The sequence below is a fragment of the Macrotis lagotis genome, chromosome 2, assembly GCF_037893015.1.
Source record: "Macrotis lagotis isolate mMagLag1 chromosome 2, bilby.v1.9.chrom.fasta, whole genome shotgun sequence".
Classification (NCBI taxonomy): domain Eukaryota; kingdom Metazoa; phylum Chordata; class Mammalia; order Peramelemorphia; family Peramelidae; genus Macrotis; species Macrotis lagotis.
Genome location: NC_133659.1, coordinates 58,068,550 through 58,093,717, shown reverse-complemented (window position 1 = coordinate 58,093,717; position 25,168 = coordinate 58,068,550). Strand labels below are relative to the sequence as shown.

Here is a 25,168-nt window from a genome sequence, read left to right as displayed (position 1 = left end):
TAAGTTGAGATTGCTATTGCTGTGGATTTTACTGAATTTGGGGACAGGGTGTTGCATGATGAAAGGAGATCACCCAAAAGGTTATTACAGAAATCAAGGTGTGAGTGATGAGGGTCAACACCAAAGTGTGGCAATGTGAGAGGAGAGAAGGAGTCATATGCAAGAGATGTTAAGATAAAACCAACATGACTTGTCAACAGATTGTTTAAGAGGAGGAGGGCCAGTGTGAATAGAGGAAAGGAGGGATAAGAGTAGAGAGTATGAGCCTGGGTGATAGATAAGAGAACCTTTGACATCAATAGGAAGTTTGGAAGGAAAGGTTTGGGTAAAGGAAGAGGATAATGAATTCAATTTTAGATGGTGAAGCAAGAGTAAAGATTAGGAGAAAGGTAAAAGAATAAATAGAGCTGAGAAATCAGTCTGACGTATGAAAGAAAACCCAAAACAATTTTTGCTCTGTAATTGTATACTTCTCTTTTTCTCAACAATCTAAGTTCCTTTTCGGCTTTTGCAGCTGATGTTTTCATGATGCAGCAAAGCACCCAAGGAATCTGGAAACCCCTTAAAAAGTCTATAAGATTTAAGATACCATGACCTTTTGTGGGGGGAGGCAGGGTTTATAACAATGGTTTTCTTTCTTGTGTTCAGTCATTTTCAGTCATGTCTTGCTCAGGGTCACTTAAGTATCTGGAGCCACATTTGAACTCAATTCCTCCTGATTCCAAGTCAGGTGCTCTATCCACTGTACCACCTTATAGTCCCAAGAACCAGAATTTTAACATCTTTAAAATGTATCACTTAGAACTGAACCCAGGCCCACTCTTGACATGATATTCCTAAAAATGTAATCAATAAGCACAGTAGTATGTCATGGTACTGTCTACTCACTTAATTTGCAATTCATTAAACCCAGCTCCACATTCCAGCCCCACATCCAACCTTCAACAGATCACTATTACCACCAAAATCAAATATATAATGTTCCAACTTTCCAGTCTTCCTACACTTTACTTCCTTTCATGTACTCTACAATCTAGTAACAATGGTTTTTACTGCTGTTTCTCATACCAAATTCTCTATCACTTGACTCCATCATGCCTTTTCTCTGGATCCTCCATACTTGTTCTCTCCTTTATCAGTGCTTCCTACCTTCCTTCAAATCTCAGCTAAAATTGCACCTTCTGCAAGAAAGTTTTCCAAGTCCCCTTTTAATGCTAGTTCAGTTCCTCTGAGGTTACCTCCAATTTATCCTGCACATCTATTTTGTATATCTATAGTTGTCTGGATATTAATGTGTGAGCGCTTCTCTAGATGAGGGATTATTTCTGTTTTTCTTTGTAATCAGTGCTTAGTACAGTGCCTCACACATAGTAGGCACTTAATGTTTGCTGATTCATCACTTCAGAATGAGCCAGCTAAAATCAAACCAGATCACTGAATTGTTATTAGTGCCCAAGCATTTACTATTTCAGGAAGAAGACTCTTTTACTTTGGTCAGTGATCTGATCAGGGTCTTCCCCAAGCTATTTTAGTTTTTCCTAAAGGTACCTCTGGGCCTTGACCATCCCACCTTCTTCTGCAGCAGTTTCCTAGTTGGCTAAGGGCTGCTCTAACCACTGTAGTCCACAGGGAAACAAATCACATCTAGAGAAACGCAATGTCACTGCACCTATCTGTGAAGTTGGAGGAAAGAAAAATCTCCTTTTGGTAAATGTTCAAAGACTTACAAGGACCTTAATTTGTCACAACATCTCACCTGGATAGAGTGCAGGCAGTATGCCAGAACACAACACTGTCACCTTCCAAATGGACTAGAGGCCATGTTCAAATTCCTTCCTGCGCCAGCAGTCATCCAGTCTGGCAAGGTTTTGGAAGAGCATTACAGGCATGAAAGCTCCTGCCTGCTCACCTTGGTTTCTGATATTTTTTCCTCCTGAAACTGAGATAAGCACCTTGGATGCCTTGCTGCATGATGAAAACATCTTGCTTCCACTGACTATTCATTCCTAGAATCAGAGACCTCTTCCCTATTATTCTTTTGGCAAACATTCGAGATACATTATAACTCAACCTCTTGAGTTTTTTCTTCTTGCACTTTCTCTCAGATTAAAAGTATCAAATGGCAGGAAATCAATATTGACACCCCAAACCCTGAGGATCCTCACAGTTTCCATTGAATCTACTTACCATAAGTCTGGGCTCTCTGCTATCACTCCATTTTTTCTTTGTTTACTTAACAATGCTCAAATTTACAGCTGACTTGACCTGTTAATTAGTTGTTTCTGCCAGTCTTTCTTATTCATGGGTAACTAAAGAACATTCCCATATTCTGCCTTCCATCAGTCCAATTCACTGCCTCTTCAATGTAATTAAGTACCTTCTCTCTCTACCACAAGATAAGAGCACAAGGGGAAAGTCAGTGTAGAGTTAACAGAGACTGATTAGTTAGCATTCCCTATCTTTCTCTAGTCCTTCCATTGAATACAGAGGAAAAACCAACTTCACCCTGCTGCCAGGTAAGGGATAACTTTTTTCAAGTCTCTTCTTTTGTCAAGTCTCTTCAGACACTACTGTTAATTAGCAGAGAAAAAACATATGGCAGCTATGTTATCAGAATAGTCTGAAAACACAAATAATCCCAGAACCTAACTTAGGAAGTTTTAAACTCCATTCCAAAAGTTTAGTGGATCCTACAATTCCTCCTAGTCAAGAGGGATGTTTGTTTTTAGATCAAGTTTTCTAAGGTGATTTTATAGAGCCTCAGAAACTTAATGTATATTAAAAGCATATAAACACCATTCCCAAGCCTACCTCTTCACCTTCCCCCTTTCCTTCAAGACCCATCTCTGATACATTACTAAGTGAGGACCAGATTGCTCCCATCTCCCTCTCTTTTGACTGCTCCTTTGGCACTTGGCTTATGAAGGGAAGGTTTTAGAACCATACTAGAGCCACAGCAAATAATGGGGTTTGAAGAGATCTTCTTATGATGAACATAAAGGAGAAACCAAGACTTCTTTGGGAAGCCCCAGGCACTCTGAAAAGCAGATCTGCAGTACTCCCAACATATATTGTTTCTTCACAATTAAGATTGCCTCCCTCTATTTTCTTTGTCCCAGGTCCAGTCAAGCTCCTGATTCCTAGAAATAAATTAACTCAGAATCAAAGGTCCTAACAAAGAACCTTTTCTAACCAATTTTAAGCAGTACCACAGAACCAGGGTTGGGCTGCTTTCAAATGTTTATAATCAGTGACCCTCCACAAATACCTGTAAAAGGGCATAGTTTAGAAAATAAGTCTGATTCCTTTATTTTATAAATGGATAAAATGAGACCCAGAGAAGTAAAATAATTTGTTCTTGGTCATATAGCTAGTTCATGGCAGAAACTAGGAGCTTCAACTCTGAATCATGTGACAACTCCAAATTTGATTTAATGGGGAAAAAAGGACCACAGACCCACATTAAAGTCTAGCTAATCCATAACAGAACAGACTTGAACCTGGCCCTTTTGACTATCCCATTCCAAAGCTGCATGATTAAATCTCCATGGTCATTCAGAACTTTTTTTTTAAGTGTTACCAGCTGAAAATACTCAAATAAAAAAGCAAAAAGAAGCATTTTTCTATCTTAGTCTGAAAATGATGGAGGAATATATCTTGGTATGCTATACTCTGACCAGTTTTGCTTCCCTCTGTCCTATATACTACTAAAATTTCAAAGAGACAAAACTATGAGGGAAGAAAGGAAGAGTCAGCTTCCAGTTTCACATCTCTTTCAGAAGAAGAAAGAAAGCTTCTTAAATCAGAAGTTGCAACACCATTGAATCTTCAAATCTAAACACATCTGTTTGATGAGTCTCAGTAAGACAGGATCCCACATGATTAAAAATACCAAGTGTTCCATTTAAACCAATATTCCAGGTTTGCATTCCATTGGCCTTGTTTAGAGCCCAAACTCTTTCCAAAACATTGGGGTGATTGGAAACCCCATGAACTAGCTATTCAATAAAATCAGTCTCTCCTAATGTGCTCCAAAGGCAAAGTAAAGAGTTGAAACCATTTAGTCAACATATGTTCCCTTACCAGGTCCAAACTATCCAGGGTAATGTCTGGTAGAAAATATTATGTGAAAATTGCTCCTCCAAAAATAATGATGATTCTTTTAAAAGCTAACCAAAACATAATATGAGCAGTAAGATGATACAGTGGATATTAAGATTCAAGAGGACCTGAATTCAAATCTGACCTTCAGATACTTACTACCTTTGTGACCAGGGGCAAATCACTTCACCCTGTTTGCCTCAGTTCCTCATCAATAAAATGATCTGGAGAAGGAAATGGCAAACTCCTCCAGTATCTTTAACAAGAAAATCCCAAATAACCAAGCAAACAATAACAAAATTTAGTATGTACGGAAGGGTTCTCCCCTTGTAATGAATTTGCCCATGGATCCTTTGTAGAGGTTACACCTAAGTGTGTGTGTGTGTGTGTGTGTGTGTGTGTGTGTGTGTGTGTGTGTGTGTGTGTGTATGCCTATTACATTCAAAGCTCTCTCTCAAGGGCTTACTACAAAAAAGGGAAAAATGAAAAACTCCTCCTTCCTGCCTACTTTTCAATTACTATCCTGGAGGAGAGGAGATATACTTACTGTAAGTAAAGGATAATTAAAGAAGAGCACCAACTACTAATCTAAGGGGAAAAATCCCTCTTTCCCTGAAATGCACCCAAGTTGAACCTTGAAGAACAGAAAAGCAGATATAAAGGCAAAGAGCCCTTCAGGGCCAGGTGACAGACTACAAAGAGAGACTGATCCTAGATCCTAGGACAGAGATCAAGTGACAAATTTGGGGAATAGCAAATACATGAAGGGAAGTGGTGGCATCCAAAGGGTCTGGCAGAGCCAGACTGTTCAGGTTTTAAATGTCAGATGGGGAGTTTGCATCTTATCATCAAGGGAACCATACAAATTCTTGAGGGAGTGATAACAATCAGACTTGTATGTTTAAAAGGTAATTTCCATAGTTGTATGTTGAATCAACTAGTACTAGAAAAAGAATAGACTCATTTGCTAAACAGTTCAGGTCAAAGATGATAAAAATGGTCTCAACTAGAATAAACTTTATAACATTGTTGTACTCAGTATATATTGTATGGCTAATTGCATTTTCATGTGTTAATATTTTCTCAATAAAATTCTGAATTACCCTGAGGGATGAGCCCAAGTAGGTAAACCATGTACTCAGGACTATTTCCTTTTGCTAAATATTTCTCAATAGAAATTGGCACTTGGGGGTGGCTAGGTGGCAGTGGATAAAGCACGGGCCCTGCAGTCAGGAGTACCTGGGTTCAAATCTGGTCTCAAGACACTTAATAATGACCTAGCTGTGTGACCTTGGGCAAGCCACTTAACCCCGTATGCCTTGCAAAAACCTAAAAAAAAAAATTGTACTTGGTGAGTCTTGTGTCGCCCACCTCTGCTCTAGGCCAGTCCCCCACTACTGTAGGTACTGAGGATTTCTATTCCAGCTTAAGTTATAAAGTGATAGTAATACAGTCTTATTTAGAACATAGCACACTTTTGTGACAAGAACTCAATCAATATGCAAAGACCCAGCATAAAGTGAAGGAAAGATAAGTGCCTCATAGTATCCTTCACAACCTCCCTGAGAGATTAAATAGTATTATTATGCCTTCTGTAAGTTATGGAAAATGAAGGAAACAAGGAATTTGCCCGGGGTCACATAGTTTGTAAGTATCTGAGGCTAGATCTGCAAATCAGATCTTCCGGGACTCCAAGTTCAAAGCTCTCTTCACTGCACCACCTTAACTTCCTCTGTATGATGATCAAGGTCTGCTGCATCCTATTAGCAACAAGAATGAGAAAGGGAGAGTAGAACCGCAAGTACAAACAGCTATATAAGAATCAATAGATAAAAGTAGCAATTATTAATTGAGATCTTGAGTCAGAAGTTTAGAAAAAACTCAAATCAAAATATTTTTTAAATGGTTATGGAGGGGCGACTATGTGGCATAGTGGATAAAGCACTGGCCTTGGAGTCAGGAGTACCTGGGTTCAAATCCGGTCTCAGACACTTAATAATTACCTAGCTGTGTGGCCTTGGGCAAGCCACTTAACCCCATTTGCCTTGCAAAAACCTAAAAAAAAAAAGTATAAATGGTTCTGGAAAGTATTGATAGCCATAAACTAGAAGTTACTGAGGAGTTTTAATTCCTCAAACACATAGTTTAATGGATCACAATTGATTTTGTAAAAGAAGATCCAATGGGAGTACAGATCTAACAAATTTAAATCATCTATCAACTTTTTCAGGCTTTTCAGGTTTAACTGGATAGTGAGTAAATTCAGTCAACAGAGGCTGGACTATTTACTGACACCACATAACTGACAACACATAACATTGTCACATAACATTATTCTGTCTATGGAGTGGGCTCAGGAAAAAACCACTCTTACCCACAAATGTAGTTGTCCCTCAGGAAAGACAGCTGCAGAGCAACAAACACTTCCATTAAAGCTATGGTAAAACACTGGAGAGGGAATTTAAAGAAGTCAGAATGCAAAGAATAGGGTTTGGACTGTGACCATCAGGCAAAGTGCCAGAGGAACTTCAGAAAACCACAGAAGGTCATCAAATTTTGCAATCTGTTGGGGAGTTTCTGAACAAAAATACATTGCATGAAAATGCCTCCTGATGAAAGCTGGTACCTTAAGATCTATATCTATCCTGCTTCCATTTAAGCATTTATTAAATACCTACTAAATGCTGGACCAAGTACCAGGCCAAACTTGAGGCTATAAAGGTGAAATTAAATACCATCCTTTCCTTGTTCTAGTAGGGTAGGTAAAACAGGTGGTAGACGAAGAGAGTACAAATTAGGATATGACAAATTAGAACATAAGAAATCTGAAGTAGATAAGATTCCAGGAGGGAGAGATCACTTTCAGCTGACAAAATTACAGATGGCTTTGGGGGGGGGGGGGGGGGGGGGAATGACACCTGAACTGGGCCTTGAAGGAAGTGTGCAGCTTAATTAATTCTTCCAGATGATGATAAAGGGGTAAAGAAGACAAGGAGGGACATGGCATTCTGAAGCAATACTGCAAATCCCAGAGGAATTACTTATAAAAGTACAAATATGTAAGGAAAGCTATTTAAAAAGCTGCTAAAATTTTCTACTCCCTCTCCCTAATCCATTTTCCCTTCTCTCCAATGCAAAGGAATTTTCTCCCAGATTTCCACAGATCAACAGTGGAGTTATTTTCCACTCAAATATTTACTTCCTATATGACCTTGGGCAAGTACTTTCTTCATCTGTAAAATGAAGAAGTTGGACTAGATTTCTAAGATTTTTTTTTCATCTCTAAAATCTAAGGTTCTCATGAAATATTTAGTCTGTTCCTTTTTCAGATGTGGTAATATGGGTGTTGAAGGGTATTTTTTTAGTAGAATTTTCTATTTTCAAATATGCCCTTTTTATTATAAATGCACACATCTATGACAGGTAAATGAACAAGAGATTACATTGAACACTGGAAGGATCAATGGAGAGATTCAAGGGACCACAATTAGTTTCTTCTTGATCACTGATGTAAAACCAGAGACCAGTTCTTTAACTATAACACCCAATTTTACTTTTCTGTAAGATGGATAAGGGGAACAAAAGAGGAAGAAGAGGGCATTGTACTTTTGTACTTGAAGTTGAAACCCTTACAACTATCAAATCAATCAATCCTTTGAGATTAACTGTTCATAATGAAGATCTACATGAAGTCATTCTCTTCTGATTAAGAAATGATTGCCAATTCTCCTTGGGAGGGACAACACATAATGGAGAGACAAATCTATAACTATTATAAAATTGAAGAAATCATAGAAATAGGAACAATCTTCAAGTTGACAATGTATTTAACTCTACAATTCTAAGACAAGTGGTCTTTTGGTCCATATGTGAAGACTTTTTAATAATAGGGTCCAGCCCATTTCATTGTTTGGATAAATGTAATAGAAAGCACATCCTCATACTGATTGAATCAAAACTGCCTCCCTATAATTTCCAAGCATTGGTCCTAGGTTCTAAATATACAAAATAAATCAAATACCTCAAGTGTTTCATAGCATTTGAAAATATTTGGGATATAAACATGTTCTCAAGTCCTCTCTACTCCAGGCTAAATGTATAAATAGGTCCTTCAAACATTTATGTCCAATATCCCAAACTATCTTGCTTGTTTATTTTAAGAGCTTATTAATAACATTACAAAAAGTCCAATTGTTTAAAAGATTCTGTCACCTTCCCCATAAAGAATGGTATGCTTTCACTCATCCATCACAAAATAAACATTCAATCTCATAAAACTACAATTACTAATTGTGCTCAATTATGTTTTGTGCCTTGGTTTCCTCATCTGTGAAATTATATAGTGGCCTAATTTACCTTCCAACTCTAAACCTACTGACCTTATAATAACCCTTCTAACACCAACAAAAGGATTTACTAAATCAGATGAGAGACAGGTATAAGAGAGAACACTAGATTTGAAATTACTAGATTCAAATTCTACCTACATGTGATATTAGCTGGGTGCTAGCAGTAGCAAATAAAGTTACCTTGCATAGCTACAGCTTTATCTACTGATGCCTGTGGTACCTCCTCATGAGGCTATTCAACAAATGAGACCATATATATTCTGCCTTCCCTGCTTTCTTTGTAGACCCTGGCTCCTTTCAAGATTCTATTCAAGAGCTCCTCATATGCCAGGCATTTCTAATTCCCCCCATGTGAGGGTTTCCCCACAACCTTTGTCTTTTATATTTTCTCCTGTAAATTTTGTATTTTCTCCTATATACATGTTATCATTCCCTCCATCCCCACTCCCCATCAGAAACTTGAAGACAAGCACTCTGTAGTTTCTCTTAAATGTCCCCTTCCCGTGATAACCTTCCTGGAACATGGTTTAGACTGAACTGAATTTAATTATATGAAGGACTGTGTAAATATTAAGTTCTTTATAACAGAGAGCCATTTATCCTCCACAAAGACTATCAAGAATTCATATATCTAGAATTAGAAATTACTTTAGAGGTCACCAACCTCTAGTTCAACAATCTAGTTTTCAGATATAAAACTGAAGGCCAGAAGGGGGAAGTGGTTTAAAAATAAGTAGCTTACCAATGGGCAGAAATTGGAAGAATCAGAATTTTAACTGTGGTTACTTTGACTGCCAAATCAACATTTTTTCCCTATGCTACAGATATATAGATATACATATAAGTATGTGTGAATAAATATAAATATATATACACACACATATGTATATAAGTATATGATAGATTAGACAGCTTGTCCTCATGGCAGCACAGAATTTCTAGCACTTGTACTTTCTTGCCTCCCACTTCAACTACATTTAATTCAATTCAACATATAATCATTACCAACTACTGTAGGCATTTAAGTCTTGAGGCTTATAAATTTTGATTATTAAACACATATATGTAAAATCATTATGCTAGGCCCAAAGGAATACAAAAATGAAAACAAGTCAGGAGGCTCAGCCCTAAAGGAAATGCTATGAAATAAGGTAGGTAGCATGGTGAATATGAGGGCCAGGTCTAAAGTCAGGAAGAGTTATCTTCCTGAGTTCAAATCTAATCTAAGCCATTTAGTGGCTGTGTGATTATGAGCAAATCACTTAACCCGTTTGCCTCAGTTCCTCATCTATAAAATAATCTGGAGGAGGAAATGGCAAACCATTCCAGTATCTGTGCCAAGAATCCCAAAATGAATCTCCAGGAGAATCATCCATGACTGAACAACAAAGAGGGGAATGAGAACAGCACCTCCCTCCAAGAGCTGTTGTGAGGACAAATAAGATAATCATGGTAAAGTTCACCTGGCATGTGTGGGTAGTACCTGCCCTGTCTATCCTAAGCCTGGCCCAAAAACAACAAAACCAAACTCTATTATTTCAACAGCATTGGCATTCTAAATTAGATTCCTTAACCAAGCATATCCCTGCCATAGAGAGGAAAGACATGTTCCACAAAGATATGCAACTGATCATCAACAACTCGAAAACTGTTTTGAGGCCACCTATTAGTTTCTAACCATGAGTTATTTTTATTTACTTTAAGATTTCTTTGGGCACCAGTAACTCCAGTTAGACTGGAAGACCAGGGGGGCTCAGAAACTCAAATGATCACTTTATAATAATGAAGGAACAGAGACCCAGGCATGTCAAATTTTCACAAAAACTACTTAATAGTCAAGTGGAAACTAGAGGCCAAGTCTTTTGGTATCATGCGTTTCCACAGCACAGGAAACATCATGGATATACTGAAGCTCTGTACAGTGAGAACACTTATGAATCCTAACAAAGACAAACACTGTCCTATGCGCGCACATGCACGTGCGTGCGCACACACACACAAACACACAAAATTTACATTTAGCTCTAGAAAGTGCTTTTTATAAACTTTGATGGATTCTAAATTGACTGGAAAAAATGTCAACTTGAAGAAGAGCTCTAATGTAGTTTTCATATTGGCTTAATTGGCCAGGTGCTGTTTAACATTTTCTAACATTTCTGTCAAAGCTCTTAGTTAAAGCAAAGATGCCATGCTTATAACACAAAAATAGGAGAGAGAGAGAGCAAAGAGAGAGGACAAAATAAGATCCAAAAAGATCCCAAGAGGTTAGAACAATGAACCAAGCCAAAGAAGATGAAATTCAACATGGAAAAATGAAAAATTTTACTCTAGTTCAAAAAAAAAGGATTATAGCTAGGCAGCCATTCAACTAAAAAAGAAAAGACTGCAACCTCACAGAATCAACAGCATGAAACAGTAGCCAAGAAAGATAAGTAGCCCATCAAGAAACCAACTAGTATTTAGCAAGCACTCACGCTGGGACAGGCACTGTGCTAGCAATATAAAATCAGAAATTGAAATAATCCCTTCCCTCAAGTTTACTAAATTTGACCTAAGAAAAGGACCCGGGGTTTAGGGTCTAACAGTTATGCTGCCCTTGACCCTGGCCAGCCAATATCTAGAATGCTCCATTCAGTGGTGGGCACCACATTTTAAGAAAGATGATGACTACCTTCAAAATATCTAGAGGAAGGAAAAAGAACGGTGAAGGATACTGAAGTTATGGCAGATATAGGAAGACCCAATTGAAGAGACTGGGGATGTTGAACCTGGAGATGAAAATACATAGGGCTCAGCAATTTGAAATGGAAAGACATTTTCCACAAGGCCCTCTGGTCCTCATCCCTCACAAGAATAAGAGACAGCAGAGATCTGAAGCCAGTTCCTCTGACTAAATCCATTCCTATTTTTCAATCTAGCATGTGGAAGGTATGGTCCCAGACTATGAGCAAGGGGTACAAGTTACAATAGGTAAGTTTAGGTTTTATATGGGGGGGGAGGGTCCTTTGATATGCAGCAAGAATGCCATGCCAATAGTTACCAACTCTCCCCAGTCTGCTTAAGTATAGCCACGGTGTCTCCTTAATACTTAAAGGAAATCTGCATGAGCCCACTGCTAGCTGCAAGGAGCAAGAGCTGAAAACAATTCATTTTGAATAGTCCCAACTAGGAAGTGGGGCTTAGGGAATCCTCATCAAGTAGGGGATATGTATGAAGTCTTTGTCAGCAGCTTGTACGCCTGGGGGAGGCATGAGAAGGAAAAAAGTAATGGCTATAAATAAGCCAGACTAACAAACTAGCTAAACATAGGTTGATTAGCATCCAGGCAGGTTAGTCTGAGCAACTTTCTACAGATGGCACCAGCTCAGCTGAGACATCATCCAGTAATAGCAGCAGCTCAGATCAGGAACAAATAGAAGCTTGGAAATCAAAATGAAGAGCAGAGGCAGCTCTGACCATGATACTTTGAAACACTTTGTACTGCAGAAAGCAGAAGAAGGTAGAACTTGGGTCTTGTATTCCCATTCAGATATCTCCTATTTCCCCTCTAATCTCATCCATTTTTGAACTTCTCTGGCCTCTCTACCAGGTCCCAGTTGAGGTTAAGTAGCACTGAGAATGATGTAGAATATGGGAAGACTTAACAATTGATAGGACTGAGATAAAGATTGAGGAAGAAGGAAAGGAAAAAAACCCAACATAGAAGCCAAGATTTAACATTACATAACTGAAAAAAAAAATCAGGAAAACAGAAAGGTGAACTATTTTGAGGCAAGTTCATCTTGGTAATCTAAGTTCCTTGGAGAGAAGGGCTGCTCCATTTTTGTCTTTGTACTTCCTGTGCGTAGAAGATGACTGTTGTTTTTGTTTTTTTGTTCTCAAAGAAGACCATGACATCAGGGAGGTGATGAGATGACATGTAAGTGAGTTGGATTTTGAGGGTGGGGGGTTGTGCTAAGTCATCAGGCCTCATTTTCTCCTCCAAGAGTCATCTGAGTCCAGTGGCTAGATTAGATCAGATGATTGGAGATGATCCTGGATATAGTGGGAGATCTTGGGTCTCTTAAAACTAGGTCTTAGGGGTGGCTAGGTGGCGTAGTGGATAAAGCACCAGCCCTGGAGTCAGGAATACCTGGTTTCAAATCCAGTCTCAGATACTTAATAATTACCTAGCTGTGTGGCCTTGGGCATGCCACTTACTTAACCCCGTTTTTGCTTTGCAAAAACCTAAAAAACAAAAAAACAAAAAAAAAAACTAGGTCTTTAATTGACCCCAGTTTGACTTAGGTGATTATGGTAAGTGAGATGAGGAAAAGAGTCCAAGAATGACAATGACCATTTCCAAAATGAGTCCAAAAAGACCTAGAAAGAGGAGGATCACCCAGTTCTTACATACCAATTGTAGCAAAAAGTGGGTCCAAAATGAGTCCAAGAATGACCATTTCCAAAAAAAGAAAAAATGACGTAAGGCCTTCAAGATATCTCAGTGATTAAGGCAGGTAAGAAAGAAGAGAAAAAAACCTTTTTGGATTGTCCAAGAGAAGAAGAAAAAAACAAACTGGGAGGGGAAGATCTACAGGATTTCTGGCCAAAATAGAAACAACTACTATTTACAGTCTCTCTGAGCTAAAATGGTATACAATGTGCTTAATAAATGCATACTAATTAACTGTTTAACTCTGAGGCACCAAGGGGGTACTGTGGATTTAGGGGCTATTTGGGAGTCATCTCAAGAGAGATATAGTTCCTGCCTTCGAAAAAGTCTTACACATAAACGGTAAAGACAACATACAAAAGAAAGCTGAAAAAAATGTGGGGGAAGAACCTGGTAGAGAAGTCCAATGGGAAATGGAGATGTCACAGAGGTGACAACTGATGCTGTATGAGTCTGAGAGCTCTCAGGACTGGCGAAATAGATATTTTTAAAGTACTACCACATTACTCATGAGCAAGTTAAAAAGAATGCAGCATGTGCCCAGGGGTGGAAAGAACCTGGAACTCAATTAAGATTAAACCTTGTCAAGTATATAAGGAATGGAGGTCTAGTACATGTCCAAGGTACCCACAGCTATGGAGACAATGAAAAGTCAGACCTACTCAAATACAAACAGAATGAGCCAATCTTTGAAACCCTTTTCTTGATTCCCCAACTTTCCTTCAATAGCCTTCAAAGTCCACAAGGCTGAAGGGGAGACAGCTTTTCTAAGAGTAATAGTGGCCTGTGTACCAACCTTGAAGTACATGCAAAGAAAGGATGAAAACAATTTGATTCTCTAGGGTGAGATAATGAGGGTAAGTAACAGAGAAGCAACCAGAAGTCAGGCAAAAACACCCCTGGGCATAATACCAAAGCCACATTAGAAAATTTATGTGAAGTCTAAAGTTGCAAACTTAGAATTCCCGATCTGCATGTGTTTGGTCAAGTTGAAGCAGTAGACAGATCTAAGGAATCAGGTCTAAAAGATTCCACACCTAGTTTATTTAAAGTCTGACCCCCAGGCAGTGGATCAATGGGGTTTAAGCAGCAAGAACTATTCAACCTTCCTAATTCAGTCAAGGAAGAGTATGAAATTGAAATGAAATCTGGTTGGGGGGGGTCCCTGAAAAATAAATACCATTTCTTAAGTACACATAAGATGAAAAATAATTGAATGTATTTGTAAACACACAGCACATATACATATATAAACATACAAGATTCAGAGTAATCTAAGAAAATTAAGTTATAAAGGAGCTTCAGCATTGTAGTATAAAAATAGTAGGGATTTGACATAAAAATAATTCATTAAAACAGGAAAGCAACACTGTTATCATGAAAAGAATATCGATTACCTTGGGGATCCTGAATAATATCTTTAATTTCTGTTTCTTCAACTGTAAAGGGGCTGTACTAATGTGCCTTTCCCCTGGAGAGTAATGTTCCTATGTTCAATTTCTTCCAGGTAGTACTGGAAACACTAGTAAACTAGAGGGTTTTATATTTTTACTTAATGTGCCTTATTTGCCTGACCTTATTCTGCCTTTCCTAGAACCAAGTCAACATTTCAGTTCTTACAGCCAAGTTACATTTTACATCCTGAACCCCCTTTTATAGATAGGTGAAACTTTTGGACTTCTCAGAATATTACTTACTGCTTAGAGTCATAATTGGGGGAATTGCTAAATTACAGTTGGAGGTTAATGTAATAAAAATGCAATATTTTTCCCACCCAAGTTCCCAGATGCATGGCATCTATCAGAGTGGGGATGGGGTAGGATGGTGCCCAGGTTAAGAACTCCTGCCTTAAACCAATCTGAAATGCTACACACACCACCCTCTCTCAAAGAGCTCCCTGAAGGGAGGCCAAGGAAGAGTTTGCAAGGCCAGTTAGATAGCAAGTCAAGGAGCTCTAAGTTTAAAGAACTCCAGGAAATGGCTATTAACTCACAGTCAGCTAGAGCCAATGACAAAATGTACAAATCAGTGGGCTACATGTTATTCCTATTGTCCTGTGCTATTCACAAAACCCAGATTTGAGAGTTCTTTTGAGGAAAACTGTAGGGTTCTCATGTAAACCCAACAAGTCTAGGGATTGTAACACTGCCACCAAAACAAATGAATGCAGTGTTGGGCTTCATTAATAGGAACATGGTGTACAAAATGGAAGGCAATGAGAGCCCCATTAGTTTTAATCTTCCTTTCGTCAAAGTAAAGCTACAGTATCTTGTTCAGTTCTGGGACCTGAATTTAAAGATATTGACCAAAAAAAAAATATAGCATATTCAGAAGAGGGACTAGAATGACAACAGGATTGGAAATCCTTGCCCCACTTCACAAGGTTGGTTGAAGAAAACAAATTATGTTAAGCCTGAAGAAGAGAAAAACTCAGGGAGGAAAAAAGAGTTGCCCCCCAAAGGTCAAAACTTGCTATCAGGAAGAAAGATTTGACCTGTTTTGTTTAACCCCAAAGAGCAGTCAGTCAGTCCTTAATCAACAGAACTAGAAATACCAGGGGGAAAAGAAGATTCATCAAGTGAATAGAAAGTTAAAAATGTCTTGCCATTAAAACTATTTAAAAAGTGAAAGGTACTACCTAGGGAGGGACTCTCAGTTATGTAAATACTGTTATGCCATATGATAATTAGCATGGCCAATTTAGCACAAAGACCAGCTAGTAATTGAAGATATTTAAGAAATATTGATTGAGGGGCGGCTAGGTGGCATATAGTGGATAAAGCATGGGCCTTGGAGTCAGGAGTACCTGAGTTCAAATCTGGTCTCAGACACTTTACCTAGCTGTGTGGCCTTGGGCAAGCCACTTAACCCCGCTTGCCTTGCAAAAAACTAAAAAAAAAAAAAGCCCCAAGAAATATTGATTGAACTCCCAGTCTCCTGGTTATATATTTTAGGACTATTTCTTAACCATGACCTGTTTGTCTGATTTTCTCACCTGTAAAATGAAAAGGAAATGGAAACACAACAGCCTTCTTCCTTCATTCCCTAGTCAGTCCCTCCAGGTCAAATCTTTCATCAATTGGACTGGGATAATAAATAAAAGTCCTAACTCAAGGATCCCCTAAAAATTCATTTCCATGCAGCTTCCTAAAACGCAGGTCTGATCCTGTCAATTCCACTGGTTCCCCAGTCCCTGTTGTATCAACTACCCTAGATCCTGAAAACTCTTCACATCCTAGACACATCTTTACTTTTGAGCTTTACTGCACACAATTCCTTTTTCTCCCCTAGCACTGGCCAACCTTGCTCACAACATACCATCTTCCATCTCTCTCTGCCTTTAAATTGTCTTATCTTCCATTCCTGAAATGAATACCTTACCTCAACCTCAAACACCCCTAGTTTATTTAGGGAGTCAATTCAAGAACCTCCTTCTGCAGGAGATCATTCATCCTAGCTCTCAAGAGCTAGCTCCGTGCTTTGTTTTGTATGTGTATTATGTTCATATATGTTTTTTATTATTATTGTTGTTGTCGTTGTCATTGAGTCACGTCCAATTCTTTATGACCCCATTTAGGATTTGACAAAGTTATGGAGTGATCTGCCATTTCCTTCTCAGCTCATTTTACTCATGAGGAGACTCAGGCAAACAGGGTTAAGGGACTTGCTGGGGTCAAAACAACTAGTAAGTGCCAAATTTGAACTCTTTGTGAGTTCAACTCTTTTGGAGTCTTTCTGACTCCAGAGTGGGCATTCTCTCTACTGTACCATATAGCTATGTATATATTCGTGACTATAGTTAAATATTCAGGTAGTTTTCTAGCTCCCTTGAGGGCAGGACCTTGGTAACTATATTAACACCTGGAAGGCACTTAATAATCCCTTGTTGGTTGAGTAGCCTTTGTCACATTGTTACCCTAAATTGTGTTTTCCCTTTTAACCACACAAGTATCTTCTTAGCATTCTCTAAAAAAGAACTATTATTCCACACTACCTACCTCCACCCAGGATTTACTTCTACCCACCACTACCACCTACTCACAGACTTCTAAGAGGAGGGAAATGAGACAATTTCCAGGCAGCCTTCCCAAGTTCCTCCTCCAGCCAACTAGAAGTGACCTGCCCCAAACACTTATCTATTTTAATTTTTTTTTAAATCAATATTTAGTAAGGGCTTTTAATGTGCCTTTAGTTATCAGAAGTATAAAGAGGAAAAAAGTAAATAATAACCTCAAAAATCTTACAATATCTACATACATACAGATACGATAGACATGTATCGGAAAGCCTCAGGTCTCTGATGACTGAAAGACCTTAAAAGAATTCAGATTTAAGGGAAGAGCATTCCAAGCAGAGAAAATGACCAATGGGAAGCTATGGAATTGGAAGCTAGATAGGAAGAACAGCAAGCAGACTAGACTAGTATGGCAGGACCACAGGGTTTGTGAATGGGATACTGTGAAAGACAGGGTTGGGTCAAAGTTGTGAAAAGTATTAAATATCAGGAGTTTTTTGACCTAGAGGAAGACGGGAACTACTAAAGTTTAAGGGGAGGGGGTGTGGAAATGAGGTGTTAGGGAAGGACCTGTAGTTGAGAAAGAATATTTTGCCAGTGTATGAAAGGACTGAAGTAGAGAAGGGAAACTCAAAACAGGAAGTCCAATTAAAAGACTGCTGTAATAATCCTACTCAGAGGTGATGAGAATTTGAAAACGATGGCTGAGTTGAATGCAGGAGCCATAAAGACAGATATTATGGAGAAATAAATGACAAGGTTTGGAAATTTAGTGGATATGGATGATGAGAAGATTAAGTTTGAAGGCCTAGGAGTGTGTTGCCTTTTGAGAGAAAAGGAAATTCAAAAGGTAGGTGGGGTTTGGGGGAAAAGAAAATAAGACCTGTTTTGGACAAGCAATAAATAGCCTGCAGTTGGGTTTGCCTACCTCAGAGCTCTTCCCATTCTAATCCATCCTCCATTCAGCTGACAAAAGGATTTTCCTAAAGACAAAGTCAGTCCATATCACTCTCCTAATTCGATAAACTTTGTCCAAAGGCTCCCAATAGCCTCCAAGATCAAGTACAAAACTGTTTTGGCATTCGAAGCCCTCTTTTACTTATCCTTCCCATCATCCTACCCCACCTTTCTGGACTTCTTACATGCTCTGTCCACATGCTCTGGAATTCAGTGAAACAGGCTTCATTGCTCTTCCTCAATTCAGGCATTTTTTTTTTGCAAGGCAAATGGGGTTAAGTGGCTTGCCCAAGGCCACACAGCTAGGTAATTATTAAGTGTCTGAGACCAGATTTGAACCCAGGTGCTCCTGACTTCAGGGCCGGTGCTTTATCCACTGCGCCACCTAGCCACCCCGCCACCCCAACTCAGGCATTTTCATTGGTTGTTCCCCAAAATTGGAAGAGTCTCCCTCCCCATCTCAGCCTAATGACGGCTTTCAAGCCAGAAAGAAATCCCCATTTTCTACAAGTTTTTCTCGAACCTTCTTAATTCTAATGCCTTCTCACTTTTATCTCCAATTTATCTTGTATTTAGTCTTGTATGTAGTAGGTCTCCTATTAGATGGAAAGATAACAGAGGGCAGACTCTTCTTTCATGTCTTTTTGTATTCTTAGCACTTAAAACATTTTATTTTGTACACAATAGATTGTAAATATTGGTTCATGACTAGCTGAGTCAGAGAATGTCTTCTAAAAATCAATTAGGCCAAGAGCTCTGGAAGGAGGGTAGTCTATGTAGATATGGGAATCATATACAGAGATAATAATTTAGCTCATGGGAACTGATGAATTTACCAGAGATTAATACAGAGAGACTAAGAGTGCCTAAGATGGGTATCCCCATCAGTAAATGAACATGACAAAGATCTTGGAATAGAGGTTTGGGGGCTTCACGGCAATGGGGTTAAGTGACTTGCCCAAGGTCATAAAGCTAGGCAATTATTAAGTGTCTGAAGCTGTATTGGAACCCAGATCCTCCTGACTCCAGCCAGGGTCGATGCTCTGCCACCTAGCTGCCCCAGGAATGGAAGTCTAAGAAAACTTGGAGAATCTAACTCAGAGAATCAAAACAGCAGTGTCATATAAACCCAATGGTAAAGGGAGTAATCAAATCAGCAGCAGCAACTCCTAAGACAGACATCAAGAAGGATGAAAACTGATTAAAGGATGGAAGATTTGACTATTAAGAGATCACTAGTGACTCTGGAGTGGTTTCATTGGAATGACAGGCAAACTTCAAAGAGTTTAGAAAAGAGAAGACAGGAAGTGGATAAACCACTTGTAGATAGCTTTTGCAAGTTCAGTGGAGAAGGGGGAAAAAGTTGGAGAACCAAACCTAGCAAGGATGGCATGATCTGAAAAGGTTTTTAATGATGGGGAGACTTGGACATGTTTGTAGATAACAAGGAAGTTTGTTGAATATTACACAGCTGGGACAATCTGCTGGGAGAAGATGGGGGGCAAGAAGGAGGAGATCAAGGTCACACATAAACAGGTTAGCCTGGCAAGGAGATAGATCAACTCTTCTGAAGCTAGAGTAAAAAAATAAAACAATAAAAGGGGGGGAGAGGAGGAGGGGGGTAAGATGAGATGGGGAGAAGAGAGAACTCACTAAATGGACTTTTAAGTAAAGTGTAAGGTGGTTTGAGAAAAGGTTTAGAATAGCTATTCCGATGAGCAGGATAAAGAATCAAACTACTTGGCTGTAATGAAGCCTCAGCTGAAATTAGATAATATAATCTGTAATGGACTCGGCATGGTTTTATGATTTTCTCTAGCCCTCTTCAACATCACAGGAGTAGGAGCAAAAGAGATTGATGTAATCTAGTAATACTGAGTTTGAGGGATGGAGGATGAGGGGGAAGGTGTTTCACAAGAATAGGGAACAGCAATAAAACCCAAGAAACTTGGCTTTTAATTTTGTCTCTGCTATTGGAACCATGACCATGTAAGTTACTCCATTTCTGTGGCTCAATTTTCCCTACAAAATGGACACAGTACCTGCCACTACCTCCCTTAAAAGGGTTATTGTACATGGCATAAAATACATAAAACATGTAAAATATTTCATTATAAAGCATTCTAAAAATGCCAACCCTTGTCTTCAGACACCTCCTGAAGTAAAATAGTAGTGACTAATAGCAAAATTTCAATAGGTCTGAGGATTGTAAACCTTAAACTGAGTTTCTATTCTTATTAAAAAATAATTTATCTCACAATGGAAACAAAGTAAAGACTAACACACTGCCTTCTGTAGGGGGTTGGGGGAGGGAAGCAAGATCAGGGGAAAAACTATAAAACTCAAATAAAACCTTTCTTAAAAAATTATTTATCTCCAATATGTGACCTTTTTATCTCCAAAAGTAGGCTTTTTAATAAAACCTTACTAAACTAAATTCTGAACACCTTCAGTAACATGACTTTCTCAGGAATTTTTTTTTTAACTGAGATCTATTATCCTTGACTGGCACTTTGGGATTCTGCCTCATTAATTTATAAAATAAGAGGGGACTCTGGAAGAGAGGAAAAGGACACGGAAGCCACAAATCACTGCCTTTGCTTTCACAGTCCAAAACAGTTTAGTCTGGGATAAACTCCTTGCACCAAAGGCAGTCACAACATTGAGATACTACAGTCACAACATAATGGCGTGACCAAGTCCATTCACAGTTGGGCCTAGATATGGCTAAGAACCAATAAAATAGTGCTACAATGGGGCAAATCTGCCTAGTCCTATGCGACTTTCCTTGGAACTCCAAACCATGGTTCACCTTATCTTTTTTAAAAGAGGCACTTCGGGGCGGCTAGGTGGCGCAGTGGATAAAGCACAGGCCCTGGAGTCAGGAGTAGCTGGGTTCAAATCCAGTCTCAGACACTTAATAATTACTTAGCCTTGTGTGGCCTTGGGCAAGCCACTTAACCTCATTTGCCTTGCAAAAACCAAAAAAAAAAAAAAGTCAAAACTCAAGTGAAAAGAATTTTGGGGGGCTAGGTGGCACAGTGAATAGAGGAGTCAGAGGAGTACCTGGGTTCAAATCCAACCTCAGACACTTAATAACTACCTAGCCTTGTGTGGCCTTGGGCAAGCCACTTAACCCTATTGCCTTGAAAAATCTAAAAATAAAATAAAATTAAAATAAAATAAAAGAGGCACTTCTCTCCGGCCCATTTCTGACCATGAAATAGGCTTCATCCCAGCTGCCCCTACCCTAGCATCTCCCCTAGGAGTGTGCATGAGACTCAGCCAAGGCTTCTACTCCCTATTTGGCTCCCTCCCCATTTAGGTGCCTCCTCCCCACCCCAGCCCCATCCCATCTCAGACCTCAATCAGCACTAAGTTGTACAAAGCTCTCTTCCCTCTTACATGGAACCCTCTCATTTTGCCAGAGCTCAAAATAAACATGGAATTTAGTTATAGTTACCCAGGCCTGTGTCTCATTCCACTGACCATCTGACTACCTGATACAAGAGGCCACACAAAACTGTCCCTCTTCCCCAGGACCCAGCACCAGCAGTGCTTTCTCAAACACCCAACAGCCAGGGGTTCCACCAGACCCCTCAGGGCAGTCTTTTCATTCTTTATTCTTCCAAACTATGGAGTGGCTAGGTGTCAAAGTGGATAAAGCAAAGGCCCCAGAGTCAGGAGTACCTGGGTTCAAATCTGGTCTCAGACACTTAATAATGACCTAGCAGTGTGGCCTTGGGCAAGCCACTTAACCCTGTTTGCCTTGCAAAAAAAAAAAAACTAAAAAAAAAACCAAATTAGATAACTATACCAAAGCTATACCAAAGTCAATTGATACCTTGGTAGAGGTATCTTCTCTTCCAATTTTTTCCCCTGATTCCTCCCAGTTCAAATGAGATCCTTCCAATTAGTAATTCCCTGGCAGAAAGGTACAAAAGTAAAAATAAAAACTAGGAAATTAAAAAATAAAACATAATATAGAAATAATAGATACATCTATAAAAACACATAAATCCATCTTCTACTGAATTAGTTTTAGGTGCTAAAAAGTTCCCAGAATGTGCTATGCACTTTTAACAAAGTGCGTAACTCTAACTCTGCAAGCATTGTCTAGGTGGATTATTTAGGATACTTTTTCCATTACAACTCTAAATATTAAAATACAAATTGAAACTATATTATATATATAATATTTTTATATTATATATCTTATATACATTATTTTATATTATATTTATATCATATTTTATATATTTATATATATAATATATTTCATATATGTATATGAGTCAATTTTCAAAGCAACATCCACTGAGAGGGATAAAGCACTTATGGTAATGTCCATTTTACAGATATGAAAACTGAGACTGAGAAGTGAAATAACTATAGCCAGGATCCTCCAAACCAGTGGCTGAACTTGATCAAGACTAGGGCTTTTTTACACTTTGCTTCCATCAGACCTAATTATCCGTCACAATAGCAAAACCACATTTGTGGGGAAGATTCTGATATGAATCTTCATTTCCTCACCTGTGAATTTGAAGGGGTTGGTCTGGAGGATCTCTAAAGACCCTTTCTAAGGTCTTACAGTGCATAATTCTAAAAATGTTTAAAGAGTGCCAAGTGTTCCTTAAAGCCTAAGAGGGCTGGGCCTCAGAGCAGCTGCTCTAAGGGGCGGCTGCTAGGAGGGCTGCCTCGGGGAAGGGCAGTCGAGCGGAACCCACCAACTCTCCTGCAGCAACCGCTCGCAAGCCCCTGGGAGCCCAAGTTGCCAAATCTCCCTCCAAGCTTGGAGGGAAAAAGCTGAGAGGCCAAAATGGAGGGAGGCGGGGTGAAGGGGAGGCACAGCAAGGAGTGAGCCCGGGGCTCCCAGCACATGGCGCCAAGCGGAGCCCGGCGCCCGGCCCCCGCCCCAGCGAGAAGGCGGCTGGCTCCCCAGGACAGGCTCCCGCCCGGGCCCACTGCTGCGGGTCCGGTGAGGAGGGGGTCAGGGCCCGCGGGGGGGCTAGCGGCCGCGTCTTGGAAGGCAGTTTAGGGGGGCCCCTTCACCTGCAGGACCCGCAACCTGGTGGCCGCGGCTGGGGAATCGCGTTTCCCGGCAGCCTCGGACCTTTTGGACAAAACAAAGCCGGCTGCCGGCTTTTCGCGGGGATTGGGGGGCCTCCTTCAGGCCATGCCCTCCTCCCGGGAGGGCTTCAGGAGCGTGTGCCGGACCCGACGGACCAGGCAGCGGCCTGGCCAACTGTGCCCGTGGAGCCCACCACACTGCACCCTGAAATCGGGAATATTCACGGGGGGGGGCGGTAGCACTCGGGAGTTTTGCATCTGCCGTGGCACACAGGCGCACACCCGGCGGGGCCTGTGGGTATTTTCCCTCACCCTCCGCAGTCCCACCCGGGCAGAAAAGCCGAGCCCTTCTCCTCCCCTGCCCCCCATTCCCGCCACCACGGCAGCCTTGCCAGGCCAGCTTCCTGCCCCCTCCGCCCGGGGCACCAGGGTGGCACAGCTCCGGCGCTCGGATCCGAGCAAGGCCCGGGGCTGAGGACCCCCCCCCCCGGCTCCCTCACCGACATCCGCTATCCAAAGCCATAGAAACCTAAAAAGGGGGGTCCATCCCAACCGCGACCCCCAAAGCAACGAGCCCGGCCAAGAAGAGGGGAAAAGGGCATGTGCTCGCTGGCCCCGGGGGCGCCCGCAGCCCTTCGCGGGGGGGGGTCTTTTCCCGAGCCTTCACAAGCCCCCCAAAAGCCGGGCGGGGGGGTCCGAGAGAGCCCGGGTGCCCCCGGCCGGCGGCGGGGAGCGGCCACGGCCGGTCCGAGGAGCCACGCGGTCCTGCTGCAACTGACACGGCTCCCCTCCCCCACCGCGCGCGCAGCCTGGGGGAGGGGAGGCCGGCCCGGGGGCTCTTGCCAAGGGGTGGGAAATAGGGAGGGGGGTCCCCCCCCCAAAAAAGGGAAGCGAAGCCCCTTACTTTGCCGCTGGCTGTGCCCCCGCTGACGCCGATCAGAAAGGGCTCCCCTCCGCCGGTCTGCTGGTGGTTCTGAAGGGTCTGCTCGCTGTCTCCGGCCATGGCTCCAGCCAGTCCCTTCCTTCCTGGCCGCTCCCTCCGGGTCCCGATGCTCCTCTCCCTCCGCCGCCCCTGGGTGTTAATTGGTGTTATTGTTCCGTGGCTGCCGCGGCGGCTGCAGCTTCTGCTGGGGCGATGGGCTGCTGCTGCTGCTGCTGCTGCTCCTGCTCCGGCTCCTGCTCCTGCTCCTGCTCCTCCTGCCGCCGCCGCTGCTGCTGCTGCTGCTGCTGCTGCTGCTCCTCCTCCTCCTCCTCCTCCTCCTCCTCCTCCTCCTCCTTCTAGGTCTCTTTGAACCTTCCAGCTAGGCTGGCTTTATCTGATGAGTCAAGAGCCTTCCTCTCCCATCACCCGCCCCAGCCTAGTTTACATCCCAGCCAGAGGTCATCGCGATCCACCCTCCAGTCCAGAAGAAAAATCTCATCAGTTTATTCGCCTGGGGAAAAGGGCTGCCCAGTCCGGTGGGCTCGCCTTGAACCCCTCCCCTGTCTTCCAGATCTCCCGCTAGCTGAGGTCTCTAGGAAGGGTGTTTGCTTGACACCTCATCAGAAAGCCCGAGCTTATTGAATTAACCCCTTCTTAACAAGCTTTGAGTAAAGGAGGAAAAGAAACGTTTTATTTTCCTGTCCTGGAGGTAAAAAAAAAAGCTAGAAGGTGAAATGTTTACATAATACTATAACAATACATCTATTATCATTATAACGATAAACAATACAGAGGTTTCCAAAGGTGGGCCATCCTTTAACCCGGTTACTTAAACCCATTCTAATTGCTGGGACCTAATTAACATCAAATGCACGAGAACAAAGGCAAGCAAAGTGTTAATGTGAATACCTGGAGGAACAAAGCAAAGCAAAGGGTTAATATGCATACTTGGAGAATCCGGGACAAAACCGCGTTTGCCTTCTGAAAATATTTGCTTATTTCAAGTGTTTGCCAAAATAGTTATGTCACTCTTTCACTTATTTGTAATTTCACTTTTCAGCTCCACTCTCTCCCCCACCCACCCAATCCCCCCCCCCAAAAAACCTTTTTCATCAATTTACCTAGTTAACCCAAGATTCACACTTTTGAAATTCCTTTGGTTATAGCTGGCCTCTTCTTGAACTCTGAAGCATTTGCCATTGTCAATCACTCTTCTTCTTGAAAGCCTCTTTAGGTTTTCATGATAAATCAATTGAAACCTCTAATCTACTTTATTTCACCCCTTAATCTCTAATTAGATTGCAAGACTTCCAGGC

At 41.0% G+C, this 25,168-nt stretch overlaps 2 protein-coding genes across 4 annotated transcripts in view; both read right to left on the bottom strand.

Moving 5' to 3' along the window:
• Window positions 1-2,004, bottom strand: part of LOC141510830 (uncharacterized) — a 39,696-nt gene extending 37,692 nt beyond the window's left edge. The window contains exon 1 of the mRNA XM_074220282.1: window positions 1,910-2,004. Coding sequence (XP_074076383.1) covers window positions 1,910-2,004 — 95 coding nt within the window. The remainder of the gene's footprint in view (window positions 1-1,909) is intronic.
• UCK2 (uridine-cytidine kinase 2) overlaps window positions 1-24,110 on the bottom strand; it is an 85,270-nt gene extending 61,160 nt beyond the window's left edge. Inside the window, exon 1 of one of the 3 annotated variants that reach the window (XM_074221882.1) lies at window positions 23,835-24,110. In XM_074221882.1, coding sequence (XP_074077983.1) covers window positions 23,835-23,933 — 99 coding nt within the window. In that variant the 5' untranslated portion in view covers window positions 23,934-24,110. Of the gene's footprint in view, window positions 1-17,146; window positions 17,187-23,430; window positions 23,713-23,834 lie in introns of those variants that run through there. The other 2 variants (XM_074221884.1, XM_074221883.1) reach the window with 2 other exon arrangements.
• Between the last annotated feature and the right edge of the window lie 1,058 nt (window positions 24,111-25,168).